General features: G+C 37.9%; 4 protein-coding genes across 4 annotated transcripts; 2 read left to right on the top strand and 2 right to left on the bottom strand.

Moving 5' to 3' along the window:
- Positions 1 to 4,387: 4,387 nt before the first annotated feature.
- Positions 4,388 to 5,261, top strand: LOC121956472 (hemoglobin subunit beta). The gene is made up of 3 exons (XM_042504708.2): positions 4,388 to 4,539; positions 4,699 to 4,921; positions 5,042 to 5,261. The coding sequence occupies exons 1-3, from the start codon at positions 4,448 to 4,450 to the stop codon at positions 5,168 to 5,170; spliced, it is 444 nt and encodes a 147-aa protein (XP_042360642.1). The 5' UTR covers positions 4,388 to 4,447; the 3' UTR covers positions 5,171 to 5,261.
- Positions 5,262 to 6,492: 1,231 nt separating this feature from the next.
- On the bottom strand, positions 6,493 to 7,839 carry LOC121957164 (hemoglobin embryonic subunit alpha-like). Its single transcript, XM_042505686.2, has 3 exons — positions 7,159 to 7,839; positions 6,865 to 7,072; positions 6,493 to 6,696 (listed from the first exon to the last, which is right to left on the bottom strand). Exons 1-3 carry the CDS (start codon positions 7,341 to 7,343, stop codon positions 6,568 to 6,570), a joined length of 522 nt encoding a protein of 173 aa, XP_042361620.2. The 5' UTR covers positions 7,344 to 7,839; the 3' UTR covers positions 6,493 to 6,567.
- Positions 7,840 to 8,707: 868 nt separating this feature from the next.
- LOC121957163 (hemoglobin subunit beta-like) lies at positions 8,708 to 9,588 on the top strand. Its single transcript, XM_042505685.2, has 3 exons — positions 8,708 to 8,865; positions 9,024 to 9,246; positions 9,369 to 9,588. The coding sequence occupies exons 1-3, from the start codon at positions 8,774 to 8,776 to the stop codon at positions 9,495 to 9,497; spliced, it is 444 nt and encodes a 147-aa protein (XP_042361619.1). The 5' UTR covers positions 8,708 to 8,773; the 3' UTR covers positions 9,498 to 9,588.
- A 1,227-nt stretch (positions 9,589 to 10,815) lies between these two features.
- LOC121957165 (hemoglobin embryonic subunit alpha-like) lies at positions 10,816 to 18,008 on the bottom strand. Its single transcript, XM_088090938.1, has 4 exons — positions 15,932 to 18,008; positions 11,482 to 11,717; positions 11,188 to 11,395; positions 10,816 to 11,019 (listed from the first exon to the last, which is right to left on the bottom strand). Exons 2-4 carry the CDS (start codon positions 11,577 to 11,579, stop codon positions 10,891 to 10,893), a joined length of 435 nt encoding a protein of 144 aa, XP_087947064.1. The 5' UTR covers positions 11,580 to 11,717; positions 15,932 to 18,008; the 3' UTR covers positions 10,816 to 10,890.
- Positions 18,009 to 18,106: the final 98 nt, after the last annotated feature.

Genomic DNA, 18,106 nt, shown 5'->3' with positions numbered 1-18,106 from the left:
CGTTTATTATATAACTAGGGGAGACCGGATATGTTAGTAACACTTTTTGTCCCATCACCTAAAACTTGCTTAATTTTTATGTTAAAGATCTTACATATGCTGACATAAAGTACTCTTATTGGTCTAAAACAAATAGCAATGTTCCCAACGCCTCTGACTATATCACAGCATGCATCAACTGATGTCAAATACAAGAAGGTCTGTCGTTATCACCTGCCCCATTACAGAGGTTCGGTGTGACAGTAAAAGTGAACAATGAAAAATTAGAGTTACAAAATATATACACAAAATCTGATAAATATACTGATAACCAATTCCTACTAAGGTCTAATTCTTAAACACATACCTCTTTATACCTCGTGTGGAGTGAGTCCAAAACACAAGCCTGCTGCATCAGTAAAGAAACCAGTCAAGATACCATCTTGCTGTGTGTTGAAGATAACCACTCTCCTGGCATGCTGTGGGATAAAAGGAGTAAAGATTAATAAGTAAAATGTGTTCAGGTGTCACTGAGGTTACTTGTAACACTTTTTAAAATAAAGACTTGGTCCAAAAAATACTTTCATTCCTGAAAATCTGTGTTTTGGCTGTGAATCTGTACACTTAAGTGGTGCTGTGACAACCACCCCTTTGTTACAACTATACCCAGTATCCCTTATAATGATTAAGATATACCAAAATCAGCTCCTGGGTACCCCCACGAAGATGAGGACCTGCAGCTGGATCAGGACCCAGTTAGTCCTGATCCAGCAGCTGTCAGCGACCACAGGGAGCTGTCCGAGGTCTTCTCCTCGCTGTTAATTGCTAAAGGGCCCCCCAAGCCAAAGACCGAGCATGTTTTATCATTAAAATCATGTGTTTGTCTTGAGTATAACCAGCTGTATCCTTTGTGTTTTTCTTACAAAATATTAGCAGCTCAACCTTCTGTTAAATGTTACCAATGTCCACAGCAACTGTGTGATACATGTATCATTTTTCCAAGACAATAAAGCGTTTTTTTCACATCTTCTGTTTCCTGTCTTTTACTGTATCTGCATGGTTAAACAAATGTTAAAAAAAGATTTATGCCTTGGTTAGAGAAATCAAAGTACAGTATTACTGCGCCATCACCACTTAGTGACGGTAGGTATAAAGTCTAACACAGCTCTCTGGTGGTTAATTCTATATTTTAGCTGAGCAGTTGCCTTTGAATCAGATCATGAAGATGCACTTTTACCATTTGCATGGAAAATCAAACTATTTCCTACTTTCCCTTAACCTTTTTCAAGCAAATAAGTATCAAACATATGACTACTGACAAGAGTGTACCTATAAAGATGTAGCCTACTTGTAGTCATGGAGAAAAGTGATGATGCTCCACACATTCTTGACTTAATTCATGGATTTACTTCCAACACCCACGGTGAAACAATTGTAAGTGGCTGTTGATGAAGTAAATTCCTTGCTACAAAGAGAACAATTGTGTCACAATGTCTGCCCACAAACTTTTTTAAAACACTGTCCAGAACATAATTTTTAATTCTGAAGCAAAAAGCTGGCATTCATTCAAGTTAATATCATTTAGAGTCTGTGTGTGTGATCATGGAAAAAGCAGGATTTTTTCAAAGTAATTTTTGGGCATCTTTTGTGTGGATGCAGGATGAGGAACCAAAATGCAGAACAGAGCTTTAATGCTGAAGAATACCCACCAACAAACAACAGGTGAACAAAAATACAAAGTACAAGAAAAACATGAAAAAAACTAGACTGAAACAAACCAGATTGATGAAAAGAACCTCGGGTGAAGAACAGGGCACGAATGCGACAGGGAGAGGAGCAATGAAGCTGCAGGGATAACAGGAACGTGGCGAGGCAAACAGGCAAGCTGATAAAGGACGAAGGGAAACAGGTATATATACAAAAAGGCACTAAATGACACACTGCTGAGTAGGTGGACACAGGAGCAGGAGGGAAACACAGGGACTGGTTAACTAAAGAAGGTGTGACTGAAAACACTGGGCTGGAGCAAATGAGACTTCAATAGAAACAGGTGTGCAGGGGAGACTGACAGGGAAAGACAGACAAGACTGATAACACAGGTGAGATAAATCAGGGAAATAGAGACAGAGGGACACAGAATCAGGGGAACACAGAGACAGGGAGAGAGACACAGAGACAAAGAGAGATAGAGAGAGATATACATTGCTCATTTCTGGGATCATATTTGTATTTTGGGAGTCTACTAAAATAGGTTTACATGCTCTTCAAAAACACATTGTGTGTCTCATATACTGCCCTTTGCTTCAATACCTCTGTCTGAAACCGTCTTTCTGCACTTATGTCCCACCTCCTGGAAGCCCACTCTGCTTTGACTGGTCAGCTGGCTCCATCTATGCACATTAAAACATTGAAAATAAACACTGAAACTTGAATGAGCTGTTTGAGGAGTGTCTTTTGAGGGGGAGAGAGCACTCTTTGGCTTGGATTTTGGGCTGTATCACCTGGAGACCTTTTAGAAACACAAAAATTCTATACAGACCAATAAAGAAAAGGGACAAGCCCAAAAAGCATAATAGAGCCCCTTTAAGGCTCAGCGTAGTGAGCTACGTGGGGGCCCCGTAAAAGCTGCATTGAGACTTTTGCTATGTATATATGTCTCTCTGTCTGTCTGTAGACAGATTTTGTCACTGCCGTAGTGTCACAACTGTGCAAGATGCAGTTACTTTACAGGTGTGTCACTTCAGGGAACCCTGCTGAGAGTTATTTGTTGTTACATACTTAATAAATCCAACATGTGGAGGGACAGCAAAAAAAGTTAAATATACTGTATGACAATGATTAAAACCCTGCAGTGTTTATACAGACTATAAATATAGACCTTTAGGTTGAAAACATTCAAGCACTGAAAATACAGTTGATTCATAATGTAGAATACTGATATTCTATTGACTGGCTCCCCCCACTGGAAATTACCTGTAGTTCTGTTGAAGACCTCAAGAGGTCCCCAAACACCAATTTAAGAACCTCTAAAAGTGTATTTTACCAATGTCAAACTGCAGTTTCACCACATATTGACCTTCTTACTACATGAAAATGGAGTATTACTCAGTTGCTTGATTTTAAGAAACTGCCTCTTTAAATGACCTCAGGTGATGGTCAGACATGCCACTGAAACAAAAACGAACCCTGTGTTATAAGAGGTTATTTTTTTTTCTCCATCCGGATTTGTTCAGTTATTCTGTGGTGTCCTACTGACTCCCAACTACCAACATCTGGGGACTAAAAAAAAGGAATGGTGCCTTCAACAACACCTTGCTCCAGGTAAAGCTGTGGACAGCTCCCGGTGCTGAAAAGAGGCTGCAATGCATTCACACCTTTCAGAATAAAATCACCTCAGTTGAAGACGCAATAAAGACCTGTCAAAGGTCGAGGTGAACCCTTATGACCTGGAAAGGACACTTAAGGACACAAAAACATGTCACTAAAAATTGAATTTGAATCATTTTAAAAAGGCTTTAGTTTTACATATATATATATATATTCCAGTGACTACTTAATTGTCCCTAATTTTGATCACATAATTAAAATATAACCTCTAAACTTTGTTAAGTTTCTTTGATGGTCTGAATGGAATATCAGCAGAATAATAATGTAATGCACAGCAGATTGTGGGGAACCGATGAAATATTTATGGATTTATAGTAAATTGTATTGTAAATCGTTCGTAATTATTCCTGTCTGAGCTAGAGAAGTGCCCTCTTCTGGTGATTTGACATGGATTTGGGTTGGAAATTAAGGGCTCTTGTCCACGAATTTGAGTCATAGCATCCCAACATTCTATATTTATTATGTGCAATAACCATTACAATAGCCTTTTAGTAGAATAAAATGCTTCCTTTTCTGTGCAATAACAAAAAAAAGGAATTTCTGCTCTATTTTAAAGTATTTAATAGCCCTTAATTAGATGTGTGGCCCATATTTTTTTGTTTGTGTCGTTTCAAATATCTGCATTGTTTCAGAAGTAGCACTTTTAAATATTGTTGTACTTGTACAGTAACAAAGGTTTTCTATTTCTAGTTCTATTTCGCTTGACTGTGGGACACAGCCGCAGCTATAGTAACACAAACCCTGTATCATTTACCATATTCAAATAATTTCCGTTAGCCTAATTCTCATTAAAAATTGCACCATTTAAAACAAAAACACGCCTGATATGTTGACAGTGAGCAAACAAATGATTGTGCTCAAACACCACCAAGAAACGGTCTCTGTTTCGGCACTAAGACACTGTAGGCGGTGGAGATACCCTTATCATCGTTACAGATCCGTAACACCGAGAACATGTCTGGCCCAACGCCCAGCCAATCGCCTTCTAGAGGGAGGGGAGCAGAGTTGCTTTAAAAGCTGCATCTGGTGCCGGAGACCACAGGATCTTCAGACCCACAAAGACAAACCAAAATCCGGCAAAATGGTTGAGTGGACAGACTTCGAGCGCTCCGCCATCGCGGACATCTTCTCCAAGATGGAGTACGAGGTTGTGGGCCCCGCAGCTCTTTCCAGGTGAAACACCTTTGTTTTTTTCCCCCGTCTTTTTTCCGCATTAATAATATTTAAGGGTTATTATTCACGTAGTGTTAGCAGAAATGTTCATTTTCTCGGCTCAGATATTTGCTCTCCTGATCCAAACCTGCAACTTTTATGTTTTTACGTGTTTCTCAGGTGTCTGATCGTCTACCCCTGGACTCAGAGGTATTTCGGCAACTTTGGAAACCTCTACAACGCTGCTGCAATCATTGGAAATCCGTTGGTTGCAAAACACGGAACAACTATCCTCCACGGTCTGGACCGGGCTGTGAAGAACATGGACGACATCAAGAACGTCTATTCCGAGCTGAGCGTGCTGCACTCCGAGAAACTGCACGTGGACCCCGATAACTTCAGGGTAAATTCATTCAACTAATGCGACTCTTAACGATTATTCTAAAAAACAAAACAGACGAACAAACAAAAACCCACCAACCTTTCATGTTGCTGATGTTGTCTGATGCTTGTTGTGTTGCAGCTGATTTCCGACTGCCTGACCATTGTGGTCGCTTCTCGGCTGGGCAAAGAATTCACTGGTGAGGTCCAGGCAGCTTTCCAGAAGTTCCTGGCCGTGGTGGTGTCCGCCCTGGGAAGACAGTACCACTAGAGAGATTCAACAGAGGACCATCAATGATCATTTGCTTAAAAGTTCTTTGTTTTTGTCTCAAAAGCAAATAAACAATGAACAAACCCGCAAATGTGTTTGCCTGTGATTAAATCTAATGTAGATGTATATACGTATATGAAAAATAATGTATTTGACATTAAAGAATAGAGGCCATAGGCTTTGTAGTAAGGCTGACCTTTGGACACATGACGAGCGTCGTGGACACATGACATATGCTGATGGGAAAGATGATGACCTATGATTGAGAGAGAGAGAGAGAGAGAAAGAGACATAACAATGTTTAGTTTAATACTGCTCACACATGACGTTCAAAAGTGAGGTTCAGTTATGTATTTGAGTTACAGGCTAACAGTAAGCTGTTTAAGGTCATTCCGAATTTTAGAAATGTTGTTTCATAGACCATGTTATTGTCGTTCAGTGCCCATAACGTGGATTTTGGTTAGTCACTTAAAAAAATAGAAAACTTTTAAAAAATTAAATTTAAAGGAAAAAGTTGTGGGGAAGTTGGGAAATGTAGTCAAAACGTCAGGCTCATTGTAAAGTCTTAAAAGAGGTTATTTCCTGCGGTCTCTTGTGTCTTGAACATTGTTATTTAAAATGTTCAACTAATGTATTATAATTATTATTATTATTATTATTGTTATTATTATTATTGTTAATAATATCGGTAATCATGACAACATTTTGAAAAAATATAAGAAATACATCAATTAAATAATAATTATAATAATAATAAAATTAATAAATTTAGAAATAAAACAATATTTATAATAATAAAATAATAAGAATGTAAGTATTATTATTGTTATTATTACTGTTATTATTATTGTTGTTGTTGTTGTTGTTGTTGTTAACTTTAAGTGTTTCTTACTCTTTTGTTTTATGAGAAAGTTTGACATCAGTAATTTTTATGTTATGTTTAGTGTTGCAACGATTGTTTTTATTATTACTTTGTCATTTTTGTGTAAATTAACCAATGAATCACTTTTCATTCATAAAAGAGGGTCCGGACTGAAATATTTTGTTTTGTCGTACCATCAGATATTGAATTAACAATCTTATGAAAAAAAGAAAAGGGAAAAATTCTCATACTGGAAAATCTGAAACCAACGAACGTATCGATTTTGTCTAAAATAACAATATAATCAATGCCCAAAATAACTCCCGAATAATTTTCAGAAAATTGTTCTACTACTTGCTTCAGCTCATAAGGTAAGTGTGAAACGTGCTTAATTTTGTGCTGTATATGTGACTTTTTATCCACTCTCACACATTACACAAATCATCACAAACGAACCACGTTGTTTTTGCATCAATGCATTTATTAATCATCATGCAATGTGTGAGCTCGTGCTGCAGGCTCCGTCATCTGCTGTTTATCGGTATTTCTCAGACAGGGCCAAAGCCAGAGCAGCCAGGAACTTGTCAAAGGACACATGCACCTCAGGGGTGAAGTCGTTGGGGAACATAGCGGCCAAGACCACCATGATGCAGTGCGAGGCAATCTGTGAAAACAGGACAACCACACAGATGTTACAAGGCGTTTTTAGCTCAACGCGAACCAATCACACATGAGGCGTTGGGTGCATGATAGACATGTCGCGAGGAAACCCATCAAGGTCCTAAACGTGAAGAACACGGACTGTAATATTTAAATGCTTTTGTGTCTGTACCTTGAAGTTGGCAGGGTCCACACGCAGAGTGAAGGCATGCAGCTCACTGAGGGTCAGGAGACCTCCCTTCAGGTCGTCGATTTTGGTCACAGCATCTGCAATTCCACCCATCACAGTAATTCCGTGCTTCCTGGCAGAAGGGGAGGTGGGGCTCTGGTCCTTCCAGTGGGCGAAGTAAGTCTTGGTCTGAGGGTACACAATCAGCATCCTGGATAAAATGAAAAAAAAAAGTTACTGAGTGCGTATACAAATGAATCAATGAATGTTGAGACAGGTTAAATCACACAGTTTTACCTGGACAAAGCCTCCGCGCCGATATCCTCGGACTTCGGGGCGATTTTGGCCCAGAAGGCTTTGACTCTGTCCTTGTCCTTAGCTGAGAGAGTAGTCATCTTGATGAGTCTTGCTGAATGCTGCGATGAGCCTAAACCGTGAGGGGTTTTTATACTTGAACCAGAGCTTAGACACACCCGGCACATCCTCCAAGATTCGGCGCAAAACAAGGCGTGACACCTTATAGGTTGCCGCCTCCATGAGATAACCAGACAAACAAAAATAAAATTCTCACGATGACTCTGGAGCTTCTTTGAATTTGACACGATGTTCTCAAATCACATGCATTTCTGTGTGTGAATTCAATCTAAAAGTCACGCTGATAACCGCTGAAAGGTGACCTAAACATTCCCAGCATCACTGACAGGATCATTGTTTCAACCTCAACTTTAAATTAGACTATTAAGAGTGCATGTTAAACTTAATCATTTAAAATGAATGCGATTCTTTCGGCTGTATTGTTACTTTTGGTGACACTTAATTGAGATAGTCCGCCTTCATTAAAGAGTAACATTTCAGCAGCTTACTGTCTGAGATTCAACAATTCAACAGTTTCACTTCATTCGGTAGATGTTAAACTATTCTTTATAGAGATTATATGAGACAATTCATAAACATAGTTACATATTCTCAGAGTTACTTGGTTGAACTTGAATGATTCACTCGACAAATGCAGCATGGACTGAGTGAAATAGTTCAAGTTCAACTACATCATCATTATTGTTATTATTATTATTATTATTATTATTATTATTATTATTATTATTATTATTAGTAGTAGTAGTAGTAGTAGTAGTAGTAGTAGTATATTAAATCTGGGTTATAGTTGAAATGTCATAAATACTCCATCCACTATCTGTAGGTGGACAATCGGATTAAAGTGCTACCTCACTTAACATAACTGCAAAATCTGAGCTCTGTATGAACACGTCAATTCGGGACTGATGAGCTGTGAGCTTTCACTGGCAAAGACAAATTAATTTACGCTACACCTATTGGTCTATATACGCATGAAAGATGGAGGGAAATCTGAAGGTAGTTTCCACATATGACCCCATGACAACTAAACCACAGAGTTTTCTTGATGTGCTTTTTAAAATCAAGAAATGAAACACAGTAGATGTTTGCGCTGACAGAAATGAATCAGGTGATCAGTCAACATTCGCTGTCCAAGGTGCTGAAACTGGGACCTGCAGGGATGTGGGAGCTGTCCAAGGCACCCACGATTTTAACACTGATGGGCACGATTCAGACTGTGCCAGGGTTTATCCAGCTGTAGCATGTGCCAAAAGTTTATGATCTGAGGTCCTTTGTATCATTTACAATAGATGAACGGCTGTAGGTCTATGGGGCTGCGGGGAAACTCTACACAGCGGAACTATCTCCTCTATCTCAGGGACGATCAAGGCGGCGCAGAAACGCCCTTTTCCTATCGGTGCTGCAAATTCATGACACGCTTATCTGGCCCACCGCGCAGCCAATCACAGCTTTCTGGGAGGGGAGCAGGGTTTCTATAAAAGCTGCATCTGGTGACAAAAATCTTCAGACCCACAAAGACAAACCAAAATCCGGCAAAATGGTTGAGTGGACAGACTTCGAGCGCTCCGCCATCGCGGACATCTTCTCCAAGATGGAGTACGAGGTTGTGGGCCCCGCAGCTCTTTCCAGGTGAAACACCTTTGGTTTTTTCCCCCCCTTTTTTCCGCATTAATAATATTTAAGTGTTATTATTCACATACTGTTTGCAGAAATGTTCGTTTTCTTGGCACATATATTTGCTCTCCTGATCCAAACCTGCAACTTTTATGTTTTTACGTGTTTCTCAGGTGTCTGATCGTCTACCCCTGGACTCAGAGGTATTTCGGCAACTTTGGAAACCTCTACAACGCTGCTGCAATCCAGGGAAATCCGTTGGTTGCAAAACACGGAACAACTATCCTCCACGGTCTGGACCGGGCTGTGAAGAACATGGACGACATCAAGAACGTCTATTCCGAGCTGAGCGTGCTGCACTCCGAGAAACTGCACGTGGACCCCGATAACTTCAGGGTAAATTCATTCAACTAATGCGACTCTAAACGATTATTCTAAAAAAAACAAAACAGACGAACAAACAAAAACCCACCAACCTTTCATGTTGCTGATGTTGTCTGATGCTTGTTGTGTTGCAGCTGATTTCCGACTGCCTGACCATTGTGGTTGCTTCTCGGCTGGGCAAAGAATTCACTGGTGAGGTCCAGGCAGCTTTCCAGAAGTTCCTGGCCGTGGTGGTGTCCGCCCTGGGAAGACAGTACCACTAGAGAGATTCAACAGAGGACCATCAATGATCATTTGCTTAAAAGTTCTTTGTTTTTGTCTCAAAAGCAAATAAACAATGAACAAACCCGCAAATGTGTGTTGCCTGTGATTAAATCTAATGTAGATATATATACGTATATGAAAAATAATGTATTTGACATTAAAGAATAGAGGCCATAGGCTTTGTAGTAAGGCTGACCTTTGGACACATGACGAGCGTCGTGGACACATGACATATGCTGATGGAAAAGATGATGACCTATGATTGAGAGAGAGAGAGAGAGAGAGAGAGAGAGACATAACAATGTTTAGTTTAATACTGCTCACACATGACGTTCAAAAGTGAGGTTCAGTTATGTATTTGAGTTACAGGCTAACAGTAAGCTGTTTAAGGTCATTCCGAATTTTAGAAATGTTGCTTCATAGACCATGTTATTGTCGTTCAGTGCCCATAACGTGGATTTTGGTTAGTCACTTAAAAAAATAGAAAACTTTTAAAATTCAATTTAAAGGAAAAAGTTGTGGGGAAGTTGGAAAATGTAGTCAAAAGGTCAGGCTCACTGTAAAGTCTAATTTCCTGCGGTCTCTTGTGTCTTGAACATTGTAATTTAAAATGTTCAAATAATTTCTTCTTCTTATTATTATTATTGTTGTTATCATTATTATTATTAACAACATCGGTAATCATGACAACATTTTGAAAAAAATATAAGAAATGCATCAATTAAATCATAATAAATTTAAAAATAAAATAATAATAATAATAATACTAATAATAATAATAATAATAATATTAATAATAATAATAATAATAAAATAATAATAATAATGAAGTGTTATTATCATTATTATCGTTGTTGTTATTATTAACTTCTTTAAGTGTTTCTTACTCTTTTGTTTTATGAAAAGATTTAAAATCAGTAATTTTTATGTTATGTTTAGTGCTGCAACGATTGTTTTTATTATTACTTTGTCATTTTTGTGTAAATTAACCAATGAATCACTTTTTAATCTTAAAAGAGGGTCCGGGCTGAAATATTTTGTTTTGTCGTACCATCAGATATTGAATTAACAATCTTATGAAAAAAGAAAAGGGAAAAATTCTCATACTGGAAAAACTGAAACCAACGAACCTATCGATTTTTGTCTAAAATAACAATATAATCAATGCCCAAAATAACTCCCGAATAATTTTCAGAAAATTGTTCTACTACTTGCTTCAGCTCATAAGGTAAGTGTGAAACGTGCTTAATTTTGTGCTGTATATGTGACTTTTTATCCACTCTCACACATTACACAAATCATCACAAACGAACCACGTTGTTTTTGCATCAATGCATTTATTAATCATCATGCAATGTGTGAGCTCGTGCTGCAGGCTCCGTCATCTGCTGTTTATCGGTATTTCTCAGACAGGGCCAAAGCCAGAGCAGCCAGGAACTTGTCAAAGGACACATGCACCTCAGGGGTGAAGTCGTTGGGGAACATAGCGGCCAAGACCACCATGATGCAGTGCGAGGCAATCTGTGAAAACAGGACAACCACACAGATGTTACAAGGCGTTTTTAGCTCAACGCGAACCAATCACACATGAGGCGTTGGGTGCATGATAGACATGTCGCGAGGAAACCCATCAAGGTCCTAAACGTGAAGAACACGGACTGTAATATTTAAATGCTTTTGTGTCTGTACCTTGAAGTTGGCAGGGTCCACACGCAGAGTGAAGGCATGCAGCTCACTGAGGGTCAGGAGACCTCCCTTCAGGTCGTCGATTTTGGTCACAGCATCTGCAATTCCACCCATCACAGTAATTCCGTGCTTCCTGGCAGAAGGGGAGGTGGGGCTCTGGTCCTTCCAGTGGGCGAAGTAAGTCTTGGTCTGAGGGTACACAATCAGCATCCTGGATAAAATGAAAAAAAAAAGTTACTGAGTGCGTATACAAATGAATCAATGAATGTTGAGACAGGTTAAATCACACAGTTTTACCTGGACAAAGCCTCCGCGCCGATATCCTCGGACTTCGGGGCGATTTTGGCCCAGAAGGCTTTGACTCTGTCCTTGTCCTTAGCTGAGAGAGTAGTCATCTTGCCTTTTGTTTGACTGGTGTTGACTGACGTAAGGAGCCCAAACCGCCGGGGTTTTTATGCTTGAAACAGAGCGTGGGCACCCGGGACCTCCTCCGGGATAGGCTGCTTCAAGGCGCACCACGTGAGGGGTGGCAACTTGCATGAGATAAAAAAAGATCTTCCAGTGTCTCTTGAACAAGACCACAATTCTCATTATCATAATAATTATAAGCAAAAGTCTGAAATTACTTGCCCATTTAAAAAATATATATTAGACTTATTTATTTTTAATGGGTAGGCACACCTATATGAAACAAAAAGAAACAAGAAAATGACATTAATAGTGTGCTCTAAATAAAGTAAAATAAGAATAAATTTTTTTTCCCTGTAAATTAATGTAAAAACTGTAATTACAACAATTAAAAATATAGATCTTTGGACATTTTCCATGACAAAAACCCTAAAAATATACCTAAAGCTAAGTCATTTAAATACTTTCCTTGTAAGCTTTTTTTGTGTGTGTGTGGTTTCAGGTGTCTGAATGCAGCACAACAAAACTAATGTTGATCCAGGTTCTATGGGGTTAAAACATAATGCTGCCTATTCTCATTAACAATCTGATCTCACCCCCTTGCAAAATTTCAGCAGGTACCCAAGAGCAACATGTTTACTCACTACCCCAAAATAAGAGAAATTAAATGGCTCATTAGTGTCTGTATGAACTTTTTACTATCCCGTTAAAAACGTTCAAACAAGCAGAGACCAAGCATGCAAACTGATTTCAAATCCAGGCTCTGCAATCAAGCTTTACACATTAATAGATTAAGTTGAAAACCTTCCAACTTTTGGACTAACATTTTCTGCTGCCTGCCATACATGGTGTGTTTCTAAGGCTTATCTCACCCGCTACACTGCAGCTGAAAGGGTGGATCCTCGCAAAAGAAAGAATAGATAAGAAGTGTAGCTCAGCTGATATCTCTGCCGACTTACACAACTGGAAATCAGCAGCCAATTTCAACCAAATGAGCAGAGTCACTGTTTGACTTTTGTAAGGTTCAGTGCTAAACAAGGCCACATGTTTCATTTTGTTACAGTCCAGACTGTTTGGCTTTGTATGTACATGTAGTATATAGCATGTTGTAAAAAATTAAGAAGTCATAAAAATGTATAATGTATAATGTGCCATACAAATGATAAAAATTAAATTAATGTAATTTTATAGTTTTCCATAAAAAGACAATAAAAAATGACATATTGTAGTGTGTCATAAAAATGTGATGCAAACATTGTTGTACAGTATGTCATAAAAATACGGTATAAATGTCATAGTTTAGTATGCCACAAAAATGTAAAAGAAAATGTCTTAACCATAGACATTTGCTATGTCTATGCTAAGAGATAGTAGTCAACTCTAGTCTATTAAACTCAAATAAGACTCAGGAGAATTAGTATTTTTGTCAAAATAATTCAGAATATTCAGTTTTGCTGTTGTGCTTCTAAAAATGTCTCATAACAACGAAACACACACACACACACACACACACACACACACACACAGAGAGAGAGAGAGAGAGAGAAAAAGTTCATGCACACAACCTTGCACACTGCCCTCATTGTCCAGTATCATATACTATGTAATAAAGACAGTTACTGTTTCCCTATAATGAAATACATTCAAAACTACTTTTTGCACATTTACTCTAGGCCACACAATTTATATATATATCTTGCTATAAAATTATTTTTACACCGATGCAGTTCCTTTAGCAATAATAATAATAATAATAATAATAATAATAATAATAATAATAATAATAATAATAATAATAATAATAATAGTAATAATAAAATCTCAACAAATGGATTCCACTGATTATATGCAGTCTTCCTGCACTGTGAAGAGAAAACCTAGATATTCACAAAGTTTGTGATGACTGACAGGTTGTTTCTTCATGCAAAATAGATTTGGGGTTTAAAATTCAATCAAACTGCTTTACTTAAGAGGTTTAGTGAAGGCAGGTCATTTCTGACCTGTAGGACAAGTGGTGTATAAAGAAAATTAAGACAACACAAGGGCTGTCATTTCTCATTGGCTGGTAGATGTCCTCTAAAAAGCTATATCGTCTCAAACACAGTTCATTTATTTATTTGACTAGAGTTATTTGAGAGACACAGTGCATATTAGTGTTTCTGAACATATGCTAGAGTTATCCAGAAAAGCTCATTATCATTCGTCACAGGCAGAGAATAATTAAAAGCAAAACTATTAAGAATAAAAACAGTGAAATCGACAATAAAAGGCATGATGCTCTGAGCCTGCACTATAGAGACAAGGAAGACAACGTCTATCACAGAATAATTCAGCAAATATATTAACAAAAAGGGCAACGCATCCAGTTCATGACAACAGCAGTACCATATGAGGGAGAACATTCAGGAAGATTCGTAGGGCCCATGACTGATAGGGGCCCTAAAAAATGTTAACATTATGATTTTTTTTCAATAGAAAAGTAAATGCTACAAGAGAACTGCAAGCCTGCAGAGGTGGAGTTATATAAAGCTTTGAATGGGTGGACTGGGTTCTGGCAGTGTGGTTGGCTTTGCTTGAGGTGGTGGGGTCTAATGTTCTATGTTTTCAAGGGAACAAATTTCCCTGACTGCACCCCTGCATAACGGCAATGTCATGGTGCAGACTGACGGCATTGCTTACACTGGTACATTATCTCATCAACCTCTCCCAAAGACAATCAGCTGTCTGAGGAAAACAGCTGGTGCGATGACAAGTGCTTTTCTTTGAGACTGTGATAAGTGAAGACTTTGACAACACCTCACATCATCACAGACTTTTAAAGGTCCAGTGTGTAGGATTTAGTGCCAACTAGTGGTGAGGTTACAGAATAGAAACTTCTGTGCACCGTGTGTGGTGGAACAATAGTAGCCTTCACAAAATAGTGAATGGCCCCCGTCTAGAGTCAGTGTTTAGTTTGTCCTGTCTGGACTACTGAAGAAACAACACAGCAGACCCCATGGAAGAGGACCTGCTCATTTTGTAAACATAAACAGCTCATTCAAAGGCAAAAACAAGATTCTTATTTTCAGGTGATATATAACCGACTACATGGAAGTGTGGGGAAATACATATAAAACAAACACAAATCCAATCTTGAACCTTCCAAAAACGAACAAACAAACAAAAAAGCCAAAGGAGTTGTAAACAAAACCACTAATGGAGAACCAACAAACCCACGCTCTATCACATTAAAAGCTCTCAATTCAAAGATCTGGTAAATGTCAAAATGGTTCAAATCATGAACAATTAAAAAATCAATCACTTCCTAATAGTATCCGTGTTGCTTCAAATAAAAGAAAGTTTGAATGATTTGACAGGAATTTGTATGTTCAAGACACAGTTAGTAATGTCTCATGCTAATTATCATTGTATTTAAGTCAAAGTAGGTTAATTTATAGAACACCTGTAGTGTGGATTTGAAAAAAAGTAAAAAATGTACTAAATTTAAAGACATTTTAATAATATATTGAAGGGATATGAGATGGTAGAACAGACAGAGGAACAGGCACAGCAGGACAGGGTACAAGATAGGTAGGTTGTTTACGATAGTGTGACTTTGTTTTCTGTTTTGATGTGTTTTTTTGTTTGACTTTTGTTATGTTACATGTTTGCTTGTTTATTCAAAGTGATCTGTTCTTACTGTGTCTTAATTCTTAGTTGATTTGACCAAGGTGTGTATTGTGTTATCCTTTTTTTTTTTTTTTATAAAATGGAAAAAAGTGGGTAGGACTTCTTCCTACTCCATTTCAGACATGAAATACTTATGTAGTTTAACTGAATATGTCCAATGGGCATTTTGGTGTTGTTTTCTTATCTAGAATGTATTTTTATGCTCCCATTTTATTCAACTTGTTCGAAATAAAAATCAACAACTAAAACATTCAATTGTAAACTAAACAAAACACAGTTATGAATACTGTACATAACTATTGCGAATAGATAGCCTCTAAATCCTACAAATTGGAAATTTACAGGAATGTGCATAGCTGTCCAAATTTTTCACAAATAGTGAGGAGAAAATCCACTTCTTATAGCCTGCTAACACAGATGATTGTAGAGCCTAAATATAGCACCAGCACTCAAAGTTCAAACAGCAGGAGAAATCAAACTACTTCTCTTCCTCCGTTCTGTCAACATGCCAAAGACCACCGGTCACAACGCCACATGGAAACCCAACCTCATCTTGATTTTAGTGATTGTTTCAGCTTGGCTCTACACCGAACAGCCTCGCTCCCAAATGCTCTTTTTGTGCTGAAACCCAGCATGACACCCAGATGTGCACTACTTAGTATGTACTTACATTCTTGCAGGAGTCGCCTGAAAAAGGCCAAACTGGCTCCGAGGCTAACTTGTTTGTGTCTGTGAACACAGCTGGATACAACTGGTGAAGAATGTAGAAGCAGAGTAGGGATTCTCTTCACAACCTCACCTACTTCCAGGGCGCAAGGAGAGGGGACAAAGTCAGAAGAGGTAAAACTCCAGCAACACTTGTAGTACACAGAAAAGCTTTTCTTGTAAGACAAAAAGGCGTTTTGGTTTTTGGCAGATGAACCTGACAAAGGCTACACGACGAAACGCTTTTGTCTAACCATAAAGTTGTACTGTATACTATGATACTATGTGTTGTTTGACCTTTAGCTCTTTACATTGGAGACATCAACATGCTGAGCCATTTTTAAACAGGATAAATAGCTATGGTCTCTTCTTTCTCACCTGGTTCCATTCAAGACTCGTCCAACTGGTTCCCTAGTTGGACCTCAATGTTGTTTGTGACGTACTAGAAAACATTTAGAGCAGATGGGCCTGAACGTCATGTTTTTAAAGACAGCGACTTTTTCACTGAAAGAGAAAAGATACGTGCATGTATCATCAGTGAAGCATCTTTGCCTAAACATTATCATGGAAGAATAGCAGAAACACAGGTTAACAGACAGCACCTTAACAGCGCTGCGAACAGCCAAAAATGGGCTGGCAAAATGAAAAAGAAACATGGAAAACAAAAAGTAACACCCACATGCATACTTCATGCCACATTTCCATCCTACTTGGACATTTGTTAAGTCAAAATTTTGTTTTGGGGTAAATTGTTTCTTTTCTTTTTCCCAGGTCCAAATTGTATTTTGACTTAACAAAAATCTTGATTAAACCTTTGTGGCATAGAGTAAGAGTGCAGACATTATTTATTCCCTTATGTAAATTTCTTATTGATAGCCTTGTACCTTGGATGTAATTAGTGTTGTTAATGATAGATATACAACTATATCATTGTTATTTTCCAGTAAGGGAGAATGGTGTGGGTGTGTGTTTTGTAAGAGGATAATGTAAAGACAATAACATCATATTATAAATGCTATGTATACTGTATTAGTATTTTTTGTTGTTGTTTTGTAGTACTTACCTAAACATATTAAGGTTATTTTGGGTTCACAGGAAAATTCATCTCACATTTACTCTGCTGTTGAGACAGAAATGAATGAAAGTAGAAGTGTGCATATGAAATAAAAGTGATCACTAAATGGGATAGTTTTGCTGGTTGATGGGCATTAAAATGATCAAACTGTGCTCAGTACACAAGGCAGGGATGTGGTGAGAGAAGGAAATACCAAACTGTTTGTGTTGGAATGCCCTCTAGTGGACATTTCCTTACATGCACAATGAAAGATGCATTAACTGACTTCACCTCTGTAAAAAACAACAAAGCAAATATACAGTAGAACTTGAATTACTGCTTGGCGGCTGTATGCTGCCATGATTCAGGCAAGTTGCAGTTTCAGTTTACATCCTCTTCTGATCAGACTTAACATGTTGCCATGACAGATGACATGCAGATGTTGCTGCAAAGAAGATGCAGACTCGAAAACACGGATGCTTCTCACACATCTTCCCCTTTGACAACACAGAAGATGTATATGATCAGCTCAGTTTTCAAGGTGGGAACCCAAAATAAAAATAAAAAACGTAATCATATCAAAGACATTCCTATAATTTCTCTTTAAAGAATTATTTTATTATTATACTGTACCTTTCTCCCAACATTGCACTTAATTCTTGCACTGCTTGGTTTGATTTTAAATTAATAGTTTTTTATATATTTTTTCTGTGTTGTATTTTTAAATTTTTTGTTTGTGTTGAGTTGTTGTGTTGTGTGATTTTAAGTGTTAAGCACTTTGGTTTTAATAGGTGCTAAAAAATTAACATTATTTTTTATAGTTGTTGTTGTTATTATTATTAGTAGCAGTGGTAGTAGTAGTATCACCTATTCAGTATTTGACCAAATGTCTCTACTTCTGTCTACTGTTCTGTCTACTTGTCTACTGTCATGGCTACATGAGTCGGGACAGACACTGATGTAAACTGCAATGTGACTGATTGGTGGAGGCATACAACCACCAGGTGGTTAAGTAGTTTATCTTGTTTTACATCAATGACAAGATGAGATAACCTTTATCGATCCCAAGAGGGTAAATTCAGGTGT

This window comes from Plectropomus leopardus, chromosome 18, assembly GCF_026936395.1.
Source record: "Plectropomus leopardus strain MGB_pleo_1.0 chromosome 18, ASM2693639v1, whole genome shotgun sequence".
In the NCBI taxonomy this organism is placed as follows: domain Eukaryota; kingdom Metazoa; phylum Chordata; class Actinopteri; order Perciformes; family Serranidae; genus Plectropomus; species Plectropomus leopardus.
This window is presented reverse-complemented; position numbering and strand designations above follow the sequence as displayed.